General features: G+C 36.2%; 1 protein-coding gene across 9 annotated transcripts in view; it reads right to left on the bottom strand.

The window, feature by feature from the left end:
- The window catches only part of NEO1 (neogenin 1), a 256385-nt gene that overhangs the window by 175532 nt on the left and 61126 nt on the right, over positions 1 to 19727 (bottom strand). For all 9 annotated transcript variants that reach the window (XM_073012297.1, XM_038010150.2, XM_008015976.3 and 6 more), the window contains 2 exons: positions 8762 to 9079; positions 2876 to 3151 (listed from right to left, as the gene is read on the bottom strand). In XM_073012297.1, coding sequence (XP_072868398.1) covers positions 2876 to 3151; positions 8762 to 9079 — 594 coding nt within the window. The remainder of the gene's footprint in view (positions 1 to 2875; positions 3152 to 8761; positions 9080 to 19727) is intronic.

Genomic DNA, 19727 nt, shown 5'->3' with positions numbered 1-19727 from the left:
TCCTCTTGTGGAAACATGAAAAGGCCACACTCTTGTGGGCAGAAGACAGAGTTCTCTCCTCAATAGGGTAATACTAACTTAACATTGAGTTTTGACAAAAACGGTCTCAGGCCGAAGAGATGTGACTCTTCTGCTCACATGCTTTGGAAAAGATGTTCTACAGCCATGATAACAACCTCCAGGACTAGCCTTAAACTTGTCTAACCTATTAGTGACAGTCCTGTGGCCATGGTAACCAGGAAACATTGCCTAATCGATTACTGACAACTCACAAGGGTGAATGTGCCTTTGAAAGCCAAACAAGCTCAGGCTTTGAAAGTCAGCCAACTAATGGTAGAGTCATTTGCTTTTAAGGTTGACGTTAACTTGCTCCCACCTCCGTAATCAACCACAAAATATGTTTCTATGACTGACATTAATCCACCTCCATCTCTTAACCAGTACAACCCAAAACAATGTCTTCTGAAAAACTCTATAGGAGATCAGGACTTAGCTTTACTCAAGAAAACTATGTTTGACGAGCACAACTCTCCCTTACTTAAGTAAGCAAAACATTCCACGTTATGTTTTTGTTTCAGATGTTGAGTAGTGATCTCATCCTTTGACACTACAAACCTTGTTTTCTTGGATCACATTTTGAGGATTTGCTTAAATGCTACCCTAGGTGTTGAGAAGTTCTTACTTCTGTCACGTAAAAGCAAGTGAGCAAGCAGGCTGAACGATATTGGTATATGGCAATAGTTCTTTTTTAAAATTCACCTTGAATTACTTAGGTATATTTTAATCAAATTTTGATAAGAATCAATTAAACAAATTCATAGCAAATATTACTGGCTTCTATGTGCCAGAAAGTGTTTTTGGCAGCAGACAAAATTCCCTGCTCTGGTTGAGCTTACATACTAATGAGGGAGAGAGACAAGTAAGATAGAATATGTCAGATGGTGATACGTTCTGAAGTAAAATGAAGGTACAAGGAGAAAACACTGGAGGTGGAAATCAAAGATTGTTGTTTTAAACACAGTGTTCAAGAAAGGCTTCACTGATAAAGTGATATTGGAGCAGAGAGGTAAGAGAGTGACCCAGGCAGGTATCTGAGGAAAGAGGATTCCAGGCAGAGAAAATGACCAAGAGCATATCTGGAATATTGTAGAAACATGAAGTGATCACAATCTTCGAGTGAGGGAGAGAAGAGCAGGAGATGGGATAGGGGAGAAAGGAAGAAAGTGGTATTAAGATTATATATCTTTACAGGCCAGAACTTTAACTCTGAATGACACAGAAAACCATTAGGGAGTTTTGAGCAAAGGTGTGACAAGATCTAATAATATACACCTTACACTGGCCACTGTGGCTCACACCTGTAAGCCTAGCACTTTGGGAGGCCAAGGTGGGAGAATCACTTGAGCCCAGGAGTTCAAGGCCAACTTGGGCAATACAGCAAAATCCCATCTCTACAAAAAATACAAAAAAATTAGCTGGATGTGGTGGTGTGAACCATTAGCCCCAGCTACTCGGGAGGCTGAGGTAGGAGGAACACTTGAGTCCAGGAGGTCAAGGCTACAGTGAACCAGGATCACACCACTGCACTCTAGCCCGGGTTACAGGGCAAGACCCTGTCTCAAGACACACACACACACACACGCACACACACACACTTTAAAAGATACTGTCCTTGCTGAGAATATACTAAGACAGAACTGACGAGGGATAACGACAAAAAAAGAACCCGGATTTTTAAAAAGATCAGTTGAAGGGCTATTAGGAACACCCTCAAGAGTCGCAGCTCACAGTCCTGCTTTGCAAACCCATCCATAGGTTAAAAATAAGCCTATTTAACAGACATAGAACTCTTCTCAAATAATGTACGAATGGTTCAATTATATTCAGAAACTCAAATTTGAGATGAGAAATATGGAGGGGACACCTAGCAGTAAGAACAGAAGGTAAACAGTCATGAAACACCAAAAGGCTAGAGCTACAAGTGGGAGGAAGTTATGAGTAAGCAGAAGTTATACAATGAGAAAAGATATACAGAATTGATTATGAGGAATGCCAGAAGGGGCAGGAACTGAGAAGACACACAAAAAGAAAGACTCAAATAGGAGCTGAGTTTACACTAAAATGGGGAGTATAAAGATCCAAGGACTCTTGCCTGCCATTGCCTCTAGAGCCACCATGTTAACACTTACCACCCAACCCATCCCTTATATGAACTAGCCTGGATGGGTATCTGATTTGCATAAGTGAAAAGATCTAACAGTAAAAGTATCCTATTGTTGGGGAGAAGGCTTGACAAAAGACACAGAGCTAATATTTTTTTGACCAAGAATACCATTAGATAGTGAATATATTTTATTGCTTGGTAAATTTTTAATAATGCATTCCCTAAAGAGTGGATCTTCTGGTACATTTTCTTCTTTTCACTCCTGTAAGAAACTGAGACTCCTTATGCTGAGAGTAAAATGTCATACCACATATTAACATTCGTTTTTTGTTTTTTTTTTTTTTTTTTTTTTTTTTGAGATGGAGTCTTGCTCTATCACCCAGGTTGTAGTGCAGTGGCACAATCTTGGCTCACTGTACCCTCCACCTTCCAGGTTCAAGCAATTTTCCTGCCTCAGCCTCCAGAGTAGCTGGGGTTTCAGGCACCCGCCACCACGCCTGGCTAATTTTTGTATTTTTAGTAAAGACAGGGTTTTAACATGTTGGCCAGGCTGGACCTCAGGTGATCCACCACTTCAACCTCCCAAAGTGCTGGGATTACAGGCATGAGCCACTGTGCCCGGCCAACATTCATTATTTTTAAAAATTCTAACAGAACAATGTTTACCCATTCATAAACACAAAACCATCAGTCCTGATAATGAGTTAATACCTGGAAGAACCTTCAATTCAACTTCATCACTATACTTTGGTGGCCCACCACTTTCCACTATGCAGCGATAAAGCCCGCCATCTCCTTCAGTTGCATTGCTGATAACCAGCATTCCACTTGGAAGTTTGATAACTCTATCATCCAGAAGAAGGGGGTGTCTGTTCTGTTCCCACCTCACAAACGGGACCAAATCTGCATTAACTTCACAATTCAGAATTGCGCTGTTCCCAGCATAAACTGAGGAAGGTTCTGGTTGGCTGGTAAATCTTGGAAGACCTGGACAATAAAGGAAAAGAAGAAATAAAATTTAATTAAATATTACTTTAAAATTTTGTCTTGGGGGCCAGGAGCAAGTCAGCCCACATGGCTACAACATATGGCAGAACCAGGGTTGAGAAAAAGGTCCACAGAAATTAGCTAAATATAGGAATACTGGGCAAATAAGTAAATGCATTAAGGATAACTGGAATCAGATTCCTCACAGTTGGAGAAGCAAGGTACAAACATTGAAAAGGAGATGGGTAGAATAAGTCCTATGGTACTGGTCTAGAATGGAGTTACCAGTGTAAACGTCATGGTTTTATATAATTATAGAAATAAAAATATATATGGGTGTCTATATAAATATATGTGTGAAATATTTATACATTTTGTCTAGTTATTACATATTCATTGCTATACCTATATACATATATACACCTATATACTTCCTAGCCCTGTCCACAGAGAAGGTCCAGCATCGATATCACTTCAGTAGCAATGGTACATATGCTGTCTCTACCTTTTCTAAATAACATTCTTAGAGAAATGCCCAATTCTAAGAGTGCAGATGGAGAGAAAGTACAAGATGAACCTGGAACATCTTACAACATAAAGAAAGAAAAGTGTCCAAAGAACAACGAAGATGTATCAAAAGGGCACAGAAGTCAGACTGAAGGGAGCTTCCTCTGGTTAAATCTGGGATAATGGTATTAACACGCATTATAACCCACTGAATAAAACAAGAATCTGTGGGTTCATGTAAATGTAAACAAGTAAGTGGAAGAGAAAGAAAAGCTCTACCGTATAGAAATGATGGAACTAGAAAAATCACCATTTGATAGTAATAACTGATTCAGGCATGAATCTCAATGGATACTAAAACTAGTAAACAAAAATGTGATGAGGAACAGTATATTTACAAAGTATCAAAGTATCTCTTCCCAAAATACTCATTACTAATTAACAAAAGTACAAAGCTTTACAATGGAGAAACACTGCACAGACCATCTTAAGTAGTAAAAGTTAACATCACCAGCAACAGAACAAAATATCACATGCTTCTTGGCATGATGCACAGAGAACACAGCATTACTTCTGTGGTAGTTCTCCCAAAACTGCGAAATCTGAATCTATTCATGGGAGAAATGGAACAAACACAAAATGAGGCAAGGAAAAACCAAGTTATGAAAGAGTTTGAAGAGACACAACTACTAAGTGAAATATGTAATCTTGGGCCAGAAAGAAGAGTATGTGTGGGAGGAGGACAGGGGGGTCCTCTGCTTTTGGTTTTTACTATAAAGAACATTATTGAGATAATCAGTGAAATCTAAATTAAATGGTAGTGTTGTATTACAGTTAATTTCCTAATTTTGATGGATATCTGTGGTTATCTAGGAGAATGTCCTTGTTTCAAAGAACTATACACGTAGGTATTTAGGTGGCAGTTACAGGAAAACCTGTCTGCAATTTACTCTTAATGTCTCAGAAAAAATATGTATTTGGATGTATGCATAATTGGGGGATAAGGCAGATATGATAAGATGTTACCAATCAGGTAATCTAGGTGAAGTTACATGAGATTTCTTGGTTCTATTATTGTACCTACTCCCTAAGTTTGAAATGATCTCAAAATAAAATGTGAACCAAAAATGTCATCATAAATATAGATGCCACAGGATGTAGTAGCTAAGAGCATCAGTTTTCAAGTCATATATCTGAATCTGAATCCCCACACCACCACTTCATGGGTGTATGAAGCTTGCAAGTTATTTAACCACTCCCTAAGACTCAGTTTCTTCACAAGTAAAATGAGAATAACGGGCCTCACAGGATTGTTAAAAGAAAAAAAAGCACTTAAAATAAATAATTTATATATAGTATATTGCATAAACACTTAACTATTATAATTAATATCTAAAAAGTGAATGCTATGCTCAGAATGAAACAAAATGTTTCTTCAAGGAAGAACAAACAAATCATGAGAAATGATTACAGGTTTTCTAGTTTTATGATGGTGAATTAGTCCAAACATAAATCACACAGGTTTTACAGCCCTGCAATAAGCTTTTTCTTTTTCTTTTTTTCTTTTTTTTTCATTTCAAGGGGATTTTTGCAGGAAAAAAAATAAAGATAAAATTATCCAAAAAATCTGCTTTTTTTCCTTGAGCTCCCATGATTTGATCAAAAATCCACTTTTAAGAAACCAGAATATCAGAAGAAAGGAATTAACAAAGAGAAACACAGAAACTAATAAAGTTGGGGAAAGGAGGAAATCTTAATCAATAAAACCAAAATATGGTTCTATTTTAATTTAATTTTTTTTTTTTTTTTTTTTTTTTTTGGAGACAGAGTCTCACTCTGTCGCCCATGCTGGAGTACAGTGGCACAATCTTGGCTCGCTGCAACCTTTGCTTCCAGGGTTGAAACGATTCTCCTGCCTCAGCCTCCCAAGTAGCTGGGGTTACAGGCGTGCACTAGCATACTGGCTAATGTGTGTATTTTTAATAGAGATGGGGTTTCACCATGTTGGCCAGGCTGGTCTCAAACTCCTGACCTCAGGTGATTCGCCCATCTCGGCCTCCTATAGTGCTGGGATTACAGGCATGAGCCACTGCGCCCAGCTCAGTTGTATTTTTAAGAGTCAAAAAATTCTTCCTCCTAAGGTCTCATGAAAATTAGTAAATTTTAAAATGTAAGCTCACAAAAACATATGGAGAATTGGCAGACAAGAGATTTCAAAAAATTTCTGAGTAGGGAAAGCAGATGGAGGACTAGTAACTGACATATCAAGGCAGGGAACGCTGCAGCTTCCTGCGCTCCCAAGAAGGAAGCCAGTTGTCCTGCTGCCTCTGGAGAACTGCAGGACAAAAAGGAGAGTGGGAGTAAGACCTGGAGTTGACAAGAGGGTATTAACAATGTCTGTATATAGAGCACCCTATTACCCCACCTCTGGGCACAAAATACCCACAGCCAGCATACTGCTCAGGCAAAAAAACAGAAATTTTGGTTGTGGAGAAATGAGACAGCTCAGGGAAAAAGACCTCTCATACTTAATTCTATGAGGTACCTATTTACTGATCTTTTAAAAACTTCCCTTCTTGCTTGACTTGGCTACGATCAGTACTACTGCTTGCAACCAAAAAACTCTAAGAGTCTTTTAGAATGGCAATTTGGCAGAATTTTAAGTTTTATTGAGATATAATTTATATACCATAAAGTTCACTATCTAAAGTACATAATTTAATATTTTTTAGTATATGAATAAAGTTGGGTAATCATCACCATAATCTAGTTTCAGAACCTTTTCATCATCCCAGAAAGAAATCTTGTACTCACTTGCAGTCATTCCGCATAACCCCATAGCTACCCCACAATGCCTAGGAGTGGAATTGCTGGGTCATATGGTAACACCATGGTTAACATTTTGAGGAACTGACAAACTAGTTCCTTTTAATTGCGCACACACACAAGTGTATCTTATGATCCAGGAATCCCAATTCCAGTAATCTATTTTATAGAAATAAAGATTTGCAGAAGGCAGTTCACTATAGTATTGCCTATAATATCCAACAATTTAATCCATTTAACTGTTCATCAACAAAGAAATCTTCAAATAAATCACAGTAAGTATATCTAGACAATGTATACTATGCAACTATTTAAAAGAACTTTTATTTAATCACTAAGCTTGGATACTATTTACTCCTGATACCTAGGGCCAAGAGTGGGTTAAATAACTTTCCTACAGAACCCTGTATGCAGTCACCGCAGAATGTATCACCTTTTATGGTGCTGCTTGCTTAGATACTGGGTCAAAAAATGCTTCCTGAAGGTATCAAAGCTAAGAGAAAGAATGGACAAACTTAGCAGAGGAGAAGAAAGTGAGGAAAAGGTGGAGGATAAAATTAACAGGCAGTGGGGATGCCATGAGCAAAGGGTGGAAGGCAGAGAATAAATGAAAGGAAAAAAACACTCAGTACTGCCAGTGCTTATAACTGTGGTGAGGGTGATGGTGGAGGTAGGGGACAGGAGTGGGGATAGAGGCAGGGTGAAATGTTAAGAAATAAGGTTGGAGAAGTGGACAGCTCATAAAAGGAATCAACAGGCCTGTTATTTGAGAGTTTAGATGTTACCTTGATGGTGTTACTGGAGGATCACTGAAGGATGAGAAAGAGTACTCTAGCCAGGTTGGAGACTGGACTGGAGGAGGGGAAGAGTAAGGTAGCAGGCAGATGCTTACAAGGCTGTGCTGAGGGAACACTGGAAGTTGCCTCGGGAAGGAGAAAGTGGATTAAGTACAGAGAAATTAAGAAGCAGAATTCACTGGATTTGATGATAGTATGTGGGGGGACAGCTGAGAGGAAGGAGCCCATGAATAACGCCCAGATAAGAGACATTTAAGAACTTAAATTATAAACACTGACCTCATTACGTAGAGGCAGTCATTATACTAATTTATTTAAGAAACATGTTGGAGAAAGCCTGGCAAATAGATTATTTAAGGGAGAGAGAAGAAAGAAAAGAAAAGAAAAGAAAAGAAAAGGGAAATGAAAAGAGAAAGAAAAGAAAAGGAAGAAAAATATAAAGAGAAAAGAAGGAAGAAAGGAAAGAAGGGAGGGCAGAAGGGAGGGAGGGAGGGAGAGAAGGAAAGAAAAGGGAAATTTTCTATCCTCAGTCTATGACTACGGAATAATTACAGAAACTTTTTGCCACACCCAAATTCAACTTTGAGTATTTGTCCCCAAAGAGAAAAAAAAATCAGCCATTATGCTCTGAAAGTATGAGCAAATATACTCTGGAGTGAGCCTGAGATGGGAAACCATAATCCTGGAGTAGGAATGAGATGGGAGACTACTATCTCTGAGGTCCTGTCTCACACGTGGGCATCTCACCAAGGTGAGAGTAAATACAGGACTTAACGATAACATTTTTGTATAACATGACCCTTCACAAAAACTATTTCCTCTGGTACTCAAGTAAAGAAACACTATCTCAGGAATGCTAGTATCTACTATAAAACAGACATGACTTACTTAGAAACCACATCTTATTCTTCTAGATCCCTAATTTTTCTTACATTTTCCACCATTCTTCAAATAAGTAAACTCTGAAAAGGAGGCAAAGTTCCTCTCTTTATAACTTTCTGCTCTCCATCTTAATATACACTGTCTAGATTTTAAAACAATTAATCCAATTGAATGTCATTTCCTTGGTTAAGGCATCAAGGAACCAGGATTCTGACTTTACTTCAAGTTTTACAAAACTATACTAAATGGTTATGCTGGGTAAGATAGAAGTTGGCCATCAAAGTGATTTAATTTTCCTATACCACTTCCTCTGCCACTTCCACGTTTAAAAGGAGAAAAGAACTGCTCAGTACTTCTGATAGCAATATTAAGCCATCGAGCAAGTGGAAACACGCTACAGTTTATTCTCTACGGCACTGAGCAAACCCTATAGCAAGGTCCCATACACAGAGTATATGCACAGTTGATATCTGTTAAATGAGTACATTTGTTGCTACTAATTAAATGAAAACTCCAAGAGAATAGTGCTTTTATCAAGACGTACGTGTTACAAATATTTGAAAATGCAAAAAAAAAAAAAAAATCACTTAAAACTTACCTGCTACTGTGAGCTTGGCTGTTCTACTGACAATAGTTCCAAGACTCTCAACAGTGGCCACACACTGATAATAACCTTCATCAGGTTTATTGTGTTTGGAATGCACCACGTTGCTGATAAATAAAGATCCATCTGGGAGAAGCCGGCGTCGATCATCTGATGCTAAGTTTAAAAAAGTTCCATCTTTTTTCCATTCAATTTTTGGAGAAGGCTCAGAATATGCTGAACAGTTTAATATAACAGAAGAGCCTCTAACTGAGAGTGTATCCACCGGCTCCACCAGAAAATAAAATGGAGTGAACATTCGAATGCTGGCTCCTACAAAAATAAAGAAAAAGAACAAAGTTAGGCAAACCTTTCTTCTACTATTTCTGTCGAAAATATATTACTAACGAGTCCAAAAACTATTAACTGTTGTTCTTTGGATATGACACATAAATATAGTAATCTCACTATAAATGTCTAATAAATAAGATTTACTTTCAAATAGGAAATCAAACTTTGACAAATTTAGAAGAACATTAGTGGGAAAAAAAAACCTTCTACCTGAGGTAAACAAGCCTTGTTAAACAACATGACTATCTAATAAAAGTTTTATTTCAAACCCTAGAATTAGATTTATAAATACTTTAAGTTACTGCATTCAAAGTGAAATTCTCTACTGAACATAAAGGAGGCAGAAAATTAAAATGATTCTTCATTAAGAGGTATCTTTTTATGTTTATTAGTTATTTGTATTTCTTTCATAAATATACTATACACACACATTGTCCATTTTTCTAGTGAATGTATTCATCTGACTGAATTAAAAAGCAATCTGCTATCATATTTTACAAATATTTTTTCCATTGACCTTGTAATATTTGTTATAAGAATAAATTTAAAGCTACACAAAACTAAAAGTTATACTTAGGTCTTTTTTATCCCAAGATTATAAAAAATTTCAGCCTTGTTCTATTATTTTGTGATTTTCTACATTTAATCTTCATCTAGAATTCATTTTAGTGTAAAGAGCACGGGAGGAATTAGCTTAATTTTTCTAAGTCCCTGTCAGTTCTTTGAACATGGGAAGAACAAAATTTAAAGAAAAATATTTGCTATAAACCTTATATTCTCAGCCTGTTGGAAAGCTTTCCAACTTGAAGCTTTATCACTTTTCTTCAAGAAAACTTCTGATCAATTCCCTTGTAAATAACTCAAGTTGTCATCAGCTTTCTTCATGTGAAAAATCAGAGAAACCTAATCCAGTAAATGAAACTAAGACTGTTTTTCGAATATATCTACACCTCTTTATAATTTATTTACATTATGAATTTAAGGATGACACAAATTATATATTATATAATGATCAAATAGCTCTAAAGAAATACAAAACACACTGGCAGAGGGAAGGAAATCACATTCAATTGTTTTAAAAGTTTTCCAACACTTCAATGATAAACAAATTCTAATTCTAATCAGACTACCCTTTCCCAAACACCACAGGCAGGTATTAGAAAAGAGATGGCTGGGCGCAGTGGCTCACACCTATAATCCCAGCACTTTGGGAGGCCAGGGCGGGTAGATCATGAGGTCAGGAGTTCGAGAACAGCCTGGCCAACATGGTGAAACACCACCTCAACTAAAAATACAAAAATTAGCTGGGCATGGAGGCACGTGCCTATAGTCCCAGTTAGTCGGGAGGCTGAGACAGGAGAATCACTTGAACGCAGGAGGTGGAGGTTGAGTGAGCCGAGATCACACCACTGCACTTCAGCCTGGCAACAGCGAGATTCCGTCTCAAAAAAAAAAAAAAAAAAAGAAGAGTTTCAGGTCTCCATGCCCATTTAATGACTATAAAATTTATTTTATTTTTCAAGTCTTAAAATTCCTGAAAATAAGCTTAGAAATTTTTCAAAAGTAACCTGCAATTAGTTTATTATTGCTACCAAAATGTTTATGTTGCATTAGTTTACTGGAATCATAGTAGAATAAACATATAAACAAAAAGGAAGTATAAAAAGATAGCTAAACTAAGAGAAATTACTTTTATATCTTTACGTAGTAACTATTAAATCTCTATTATACCCCCCAAACTTAACTCAGAAACTTAAAAGATAAATGTGTTAGATTGGTGGTTAAAATATGCAAATTAAACATCTGAAATACTGTATTACTGATAATAAAATACATTTTATTTCAAAATTACAACACAATTTTTGCCATTTGAAAAAATACCCCCCCAAATTACAATTTAAATGTTTTGCAGTTTAACACTGCCTTTTTTTTTTTTTTTCATTTTTAAAATTGAGCCAGGTTGAACACAAAAAAAGTATACGTGTTTGAAAAATTAAGAGCGAATTACACTCATAGGAAAGCTTATAAATGCCTTTCAAAATCAAGGCACTTCAAAATGTTTACAAAAAATATTCACTCTAAATTATTGAGAACACAGTGTTACTTAAATATTTCTGTATATCATTCTGTATTTTGTTCCCTCAGTAGGAGGGCAGTGACCTAAGATACCCTCTCTTCACTTAAAAACCCTCAAAGGCTTGCTGCTGCCTTTTGCAAAGAAAACTGAAGAAACTCCTTTAGTCGACTGCCCCGTCAATCACCACCTGATCTAGCTTCTGCCTATCTCCAGCCCCACTGCATTGTTCTCTCAGTCAGCTCCCCACAGCTCCTGTCTCTTCACACAAGCTATTTCCCACCACCACTCCTTTTCAGTCAGTTCCCAGTCTTCCCTCAAGCTCAGCTTAAATACCATTTGCTCATAAATGCTGTCTGTCCCACGTGCCCAGGCAATGTTAGTTTTGCCTGTTCTAAGCAAGCATGGTGTATGCGCTACCTACAGAGCACTCCAAAGGTTCTTAATCTTTGAATATTTGTAATAACTTGTTAAAGTAGAGAGATCCCCAAACTTGCTTGGCTCCTGGTACCCTTATTTTCTCTGTAATTTCTTTTAAGAATTCCATAGGTCAAAAGAAACAGCTAACCATTCTATCTTTTTTTAACAGGTTCAAACAAATGAGTATCTATGTCCCAACAAATTAGCACCGTTTTGAAAAAATAATACATGCAAACTGAAATATATATATGTATTTATATATACACATATATATTTTTATCTATATTTCATTTTAAAATAACCACAATTAGTTACTATGGGATGTTTGCACCTATAGGGCCCCGCACAACTTCTAAAACTTAGATGCTGTGCAACTAAATACTGCCACCCACATTTCCTGTCCCACACTGATTTTTGCATAGTACTTGCTTTTTAAAACAGTAACCACCAGAAGTTCAACTTCGCAAAGATATCACAGCTACAAAATGAAGATGGCACAATCAGATGTTGAAACTGTGAACTACCTTGAGCTAGAAGTTCACATGGTGTCCAACAGATGTGGCCATGTTTCCCTACAAGTTTGAAATGACCCTGGGAGTTCTCTGAAGTGCCTTTGGGTATCTCAGGGTATAGTTCAGGAACTGCAGGCTTATGATCTATCTTTCTACAGTTTTCATTTGTTATATTCCCAGTACCCACCTAGCATGGTGGACCAATCTTTAGATTATATAACCAGATAACTTCTAAAAACTTCCAATGGTTAAAGTATTAATGAGAGACTGCAGGTTCCATTCTAATCATGGCCACTTATTATCACTCCCTTCCATGCTAAGACTTAATAACAAATAGTTTTTGTAAATTCTGATGAGTGTTTACAAAACTATATGGAAGAGCAAAAAAAAGCCAATAAGAGCCAAAGTAATTCTGCAAAACAAAGTAAAGGGACTCCACTCATTAGTTACCAGTATGTATAAAGCTACAGTAATTAAACCACTGTGGCTCTGGAGCAGGGGATAAAGACACATAACAGGCTATAAAGCCCCCAAACAGAGCTATATATATTTGGAAACTTAATATTTAGTAGAGATGACATTTTAAATCGATTGAGGAAAAGGATAAACTAACTACTCAATAAATGTTACTAGGACAACTGGTTATCCATATGGGAAAAAAATGAGATGCCTACTCACACCCTGTAATAATAGTAAAAGCACTTACGTACCAGATAATGTTCTAAGTATTTTCTACATATTAACCACTCATTTAAGCTTGTCTTACGAAACAGGTACAAGAATCAGCCCCATTTTAGAGAGGAAAACAAAAAACACAAAAATGTTAAGGACCTTGTCAAAGGTCACACAGGTAGTAAATCACTACCTGTGACCTTATACTACATTATTGTTAGCTATTTGTTCATTATCTGTGATCTTATATTACATTATACTACAATGCCACTCAATACAGACGTAAAAATGTATTCAAGGCCTATAAAAATGCAAGTGATAAAAAACTTAGAAGAAATTTTAGGAAAATACAAGGATAATCCTGGAGTTAGGCAACCTTTTAAATCAAAATAGGAAACTCAAAGCTAGAAGAGGCATGTTTTACTTTACTGCATTAAAAAAACAAACAAACAAACAAACAAACAAAAACTCTTTATGGTAAAATACCGTAACAAAGCAAAAGACAAACAATGGATTGGGGGGAAAATTGTGCCACATATAACAAACAAAGAATTTAAAAGGTTAAACTGCTCAATATAAAAATGGGTGAAGCTGTGTTCCAGTAAAACTTTATTTATACAAATAGGTGGCTAGATGGATTTGATCCATTTATTGCAGTTTGCTGATCCTTGCCTTAGAATATTATCCAGCAAAAAAATGAGCGGGCTACATTTCAGTGATGTAGAATGAGTTCTGTGAAAAATGAATAATGCAGATGAGTGTAAATTATATAATTTCATATGTATATGATTATATGGGCATTGAGAAAGGTAGGAAAAATGTACACCAGGTTGTTACTACTGGTTACTGGGAGGGGAAAGATAGGAGAAAGGGAGTGGAAGATAGATAAAATAGTTCCATGATAAAAATCATCTTGTATGTATAATCCATTTTACAAATACTACACTGGCTGGGCGCTGTGGCTCACCCCTGTAATCTCAGCACTTTGAGGGGCCAAGGCGGGCGGACTGCTTGAGCCCAGGAGTTCAAGACCAGCCTGGGCATCTCCACCAAAAAACAAAACAAAACAAAACAAAAATTAGCCAGGAGTGGTGACTTTTACCAGTAGTCCCAGCTACTCAGGAGGCTGAGGTAGGACAATCACTGGAACACGGGAGGCAGAGGACACAGGGAGCCAAGATTACAGCACTACACTCCAGTCTGGGTGACTGAGGGAGACCTAGTCTGGGTGACTGAGAGAAACCTTGTCTCAAAATAAATAAATAAATAAATACACACACACACACATATATATATTGTATCTTCATATGTGGCAGGTGTGATGTATGTTCACACTCGTGTAAACACCTAAAGAAAAACATTTTTTTAAATGGTCGCCAAAACAGGGATTATCTCAAGGATTTCAGTTGATTTTTAGTTTTTTCTTTCACCTTTGGTATTGTCTAAATATTTTACATAAAAATAGTATTACTTAAGCAGAAATATAGCTATCTTCATTCATAAACTCATACACACATACAGTCTTCACAGCAGAGGAACATTATGAAAAGTCTGGGATACATTTGTATGCTGAGATTAAAAGAGTGTCAAGATACATAAATAAAAAATTTACGTTCAAAATATGTAGAGTATGACTCTTCTGATACTAAAATATGTACACATGTACAGACGCTTGTATGCCCATATTTAAATGCAAATACAAAGAGAAAAGAATAGAATAACAAACACTGAACAGTTAACATTGTTTTCCCCCTGGGGAGAGTAGTGGGTTTGAGCTGCCAACGGAGAGCGTACAGGGAGAACACTTTTTACTCCACGTATTTCTATATTGCTACATATATATATATATATATATATATATATGAACAATTGCATACACATTCTTCTTTTTTTTTTTTCAACAACAAAAATTTTGTTGGTGGTAGTGGTGAACAACCCTTTGCTGGGAACAGGAGATTATTTTCTAAAAGATCTATCACCATTTTCTTTACCCACTTTTTGTTACAATAAAAGGGTTATCAAACACTCACTCCTTAGCTGACTTTGTATAAAAACTGTCCTATACTTCTCCCCAGGGACCTGACTCCCAGCCACTTATATTTGCTTAATGTTGGTTTAGTATGGCCAGAGTCACTGGATTCCATTTTGAAATAGGTTTAATGATCCTATCTAACATCTTCTACATTTCCAAGTCTCTTCTAATTTCTCACTTCTTAATGGAATAGCTCTCACTTCTTGATAGACTATTCCTCACATTCTGATAGAATACTTCACACTTCTTGATAGAATACTTCACACTTCTTGATAGAATTCCATCTTATGGAAAGAAAATATCCACAGGGAACTTCTTTCCGTTGTAATTCCCACCAATATCAACAAATCATATCATGCGGTGCATGTCTTAATTGTGTGACCAGTAATAATTCTAAACTTTATTGTACCCAGAGTAAAACATTAACATATGGTATTTGAATACTTGCAGAAATAAAATGAAATCTATCTGTCTTATTGCCAAAAAAGGTTCAACGTTTACTAGTAGCAGAAATGCAGGGCAGAAGGATAAGCAGCATTTTTATATACCTACAAACGTCAGCATTCTGTATAATGCTCATCGTAAGAAAAGTATCACTTTATCATAAGAAGCTAAGAGACTACTGTCAAAGGACTTTCTTTTTTTTTTTTTACTACTTGTTAATGTTTCTTTCAACCATCCCATCCCTTCTCGTCAGTCTTCAAATCCTACATTTCATCCATCCTGATCCTTTAGGGTCCACTATCACTATGCATTTCAGACTATCTTGCTTCAAGTTCTCAACTACCTTAGAAAATTAGAAAATTAAAATAATTTAACATTCAACGATCTCAACAACATTCATGTTACCAACTAACAACAGGCAACACTTAAGAGTTAAACATTTTCTACACTGTTTTGCTACGTAACAGTTACTGTTCCTGGTTCCAGAGCTCAAGCTCTCTCTGCCCTGCACAGCTAATTTCTCCAAAGACTGATCTACCTCAGACACATCACCTTCCCTATATTTCAACTTTACAGAACCCACTCCTAGGGAAAACATGTAATTAATTGTTAAAATTATACAGATCATTTTAATTGTCTGATAAACATATATGCTTTTAAAACTTCATGACATACAAGTGTACCATAAAAACAGTGAATGTCAATGTTTAATCAAAGCTAGATCTGAAATTCTTGTTCAGGAACATAATGTTCTATAGGGAAATTCTAGAGAGATTCAATTTCTATACAGTAACGTACTTTGATACATTTTTCTAATTTATAGCAACTACTTTCCCAATCACTCCCCCAAATTAAAAAACAATCTAAATTCCTTTATTCCACAAACATTTATGATAATAAGAGTGCTTTCCTTTTCTTCAATTTTCAGCCTTGTTCTTCTCCCCCATCTCCCTCCCTGCAAAAAGACACTAAAAAAACCATGGGACGGTAAAGTCAGGCAGATATGTTTTTGAATCCTAGCCCTTCTGTGCTAGTTGCTTAATTTCACTCTGTATCTAAAATTTCCTCCCCCATCAAACAGGAAAAAATTATGCCTCCTTTCAAGGAAATTTCTGTGAAGATGAGAGAGAATCTATGTAAAATACTTCACTGCTTGGCAGGTAACAGGTCCTCAGTAAATAGTAACTATTCACAGTTCAAAAACCTACAATATCTCCCCCAAAATCGCCAACAATCTAGGACCTCAGTTTTCACAATCACATTTTAGAAACTGTTACGTATAAAACAATATGGACTGTATTTTGACTCATATTTTAACTATTATGTGTAAAATAATATTAAGTGATCTTAAAACCAAATTTGATCATCTTTCTTCCCTAATCTTTCAAGAACTCCCCAATACAGCTAAAATAAAATCCAAGTACATTACGATGGCCTACCTACAGGATCTGGTTCCTGCCGCTTTCCAACCTAATCTCGTACCACACTTCCTCTCACTTCTCTCAATCGGCTGTGAATAAGCCACATTATTCAGTCTCTCGAACAAGCCATATCCTTTCCCACACTGGGGCCTCCCCATGTGCTATCCTCTCTGCCTGAACACTTGCTCTGTACCCACTCTCTGTCACATGACTAGCTTCTTCCTTCATGTTTTAACCAAACTGTCCCTTCTACAGAGGCCTTCTCTAACAACTATTTCTGAAGAGATGCTAGTCCTCTATCCTTCTACCCTATGTGTAATCGTCACAGCAATTTTACCTGTTTGCTTTTTCCTTTTTTCTAAGGTCTATCTTCCCATGAGCAGGCTGGACTATCAGAGAATATTAAAATGACCCCTGACTTGCCATGGCTATTTGCACCTTGGTTTTTGTTTGTTGTTTTGTTTTATTCTTTTTCAGGATCCTATAGGTAGGAAAGGTGCCTGGGCCAAGATGGAATCAAGTATTAGCGATTCTTAATGACTGAGGATAACATCAAATCTCCATTGCTTTTTCTAAGATCAGCCTTAGTCTCCAAAATTTGATCTCGAGATGACTTGAAGTCTGTCCTTTGTAAAAATGTTTTATGTAACCTTCTTAAAAGTACCATAAATAACTAAAGTCAATATTCTAGATAATTTCTTCATGATGTGCAAGAAGACAAGGGGCAACGTGATAACCTGCAGACAGTACCATTAACGTTCTAACCAGTCACCTGGAAATTCTCCAAAACAATTCTCAGGAAAAGTCCATTAATAATAAACAATCTTAGCAATATTTAGCTCATATTTAGCTATACTTTAGCTCAAAACTTGGGGGAAAATCTGAATGGGTCATTTTTCATTCTGCTAGATGAGAAAAATATAAGAATTTTCACATTAATTACAGAACATTCATGAAAGCTTTTGGGGTTCGGTGTTGTTGTCTTTTTGGTACAGACAGGGCCTCACCATGTTGCCCAGGCTGGTCTCAAACTCCTGGCTTCAAGTCATCCTCCCACCTTAGCCTCCCAAAGTGCTGGGAATACAAGCATGAGCCACTGTACTCAGCCTGGAAATACCTTATAAGCCACTTTTTAATACTGGTGGCCAGAAGATTCTCCTGAGAGTAAGACCTAATACAGATGTGCATTCACCCAATACTGTTGCAAAGTCTTTTAAATTTCTGAAACAAGTATTTTTTCAGTTCCACATTTATTATACTGATGAAAATGTGGCTGCAATGATAATACAACGTAAAAATTAACTCGGAGGTACAATCCAATCCCCTGAATCATGGCATTGTTTTACACTGTAATATTCAATTACCACCATTTCATTTTAGCAACATCGTCTTTAGGAATGTTGATTCAGTGAATGCTTACAAAGGCTTCAACTAACTGATACTTCTTTGCTTAATGATGTTTTATTTTTCTACAATGATCAATGATACTTTAGTATTCTAGGTACCAAATGTTATATCACAGTAAACTGTCAAGCTATTTTTAAACAGGACATCTCCTCTGCAAAACTTCATTAAATACTCCCTTCTCTATCTTCTGCAGTTATTATGACCTAATATAAGACTGGATAATCAACAAATCTGGAAGCATCCTAAATAACTCTGAACTAGATACAACTACACTTCATCAATCTTCAAGATCACCTTAATTTTGAACGTGAATCTGTTTTACCTTACTGCTACAATTACATAGGTTTCTGCAGGACAGAGGTATTTATTTTACAAAGAAAAAGCAACCCAATATACTATAGCTCTCAATCTTTTGTGAGCTTAAAAAATCATAATTATAAATCTCTCATTAACTCATTGCCATTTGCAGAGGTGCTGGGTTTTCCCATTCATTTCAATAAATTATGTTAACAAGGGGAGAGAATGCTTGAAATTAAAACTCTCCTAAAAAATCTAGTTCATCTTATCGGTTTAGAAAGTCACTACAGAAGAGTTTATAAAGCAAGGGACTGAGGGTAAAACCAGCAAGATATAAAACAGAAGACAAGGGATTCAATATCTAGTCCTAGCTTCCCTAACACAATATAAGGACACTTCTAAGACAGAATGGGAACTATTGGACGAAGTCTAAAGGCATAATGATAGGAGTTAACATTTACTAAGCATTTACTATGTGCCAGAGACAGATTCAGTGCTTTTCCTATATTAATTATTTCAATTCCGCATCCCTAGTAGTAATAACTATTATCATCTCCATTTTACAATGAGAACACTACGCCACAAAGAGAATAAAGAATTTGCCCAAAGTCATGATGCTAGTGGGTGAAGAAGGCAAGATCTGAACCAAGTTAGTCTGGTTCCTCTGTGCCCAAGATTGTAACCACCAGATATGCACTATCCAATAGGGATAGTGATGTGTGACATGTGGTTATTGATAACTTAACATAGCTCATCTAAATTAAGATTTTAAGTAGTATAAAATACACACCAGATTTAGATGACTTAGTGCACACACACAGAATGTAGAATATTCATACTAACTACATGTTAAAATATTTTGGATATATTCATGTAAATAAAATATATTATTAAAATTAGTTCCATCTGTTTCTTTTTACTTTTCTAATGTGGTATCTAGATTTCAAATTATGTATTTGGCTTGTACTATATTTCCATTGTACAGCACTGCACTGGCCTATGTTACCCTTCATTGACATGTTTTAAAATAATCAAGTTCTCTAATAAAAAAAAAAACATGTATTATTTCTGGAAAGGGTAAAAGATTAACATGAATCATGAAAATAATTGTGAGGAATCAAAGCAAAGCTCTTTCCCAGCTGTCTAATATAACTGTTCTGACATCTAAACAGTAAAAATGAAAGGATTTTTAAGTGACTACCAGTACCCTTTCTTTAATGTCTAATCACAAATGTATATTTAGAAAGGAAACTTTTTAGAAACTTTTCATTAAAAGCTCAGTAATAACTGATTCATTACTGATGAATGCTCAAACCACTGGATAAAAGAAGTCATACAATTTGACTGTCAT

The sequence above is a fragment of the Chlorocebus sabaeus genome, chromosome 26, assembly GCF_047675955.1.
Source record: "Chlorocebus sabaeus isolate Y175 chromosome 26, mChlSab1.0.hap1, whole genome shotgun sequence".
NCBI classification, from domain to species: domain Eukaryota; kingdom Metazoa; phylum Chordata; class Mammalia; order Primates; family Cercopithecidae; genus Chlorocebus; species Chlorocebus sabaeus.
Note: the sequence above shows the minus strand (reverse complement) of the source record. Positions and strands in the feature narration are given on the sequence as shown.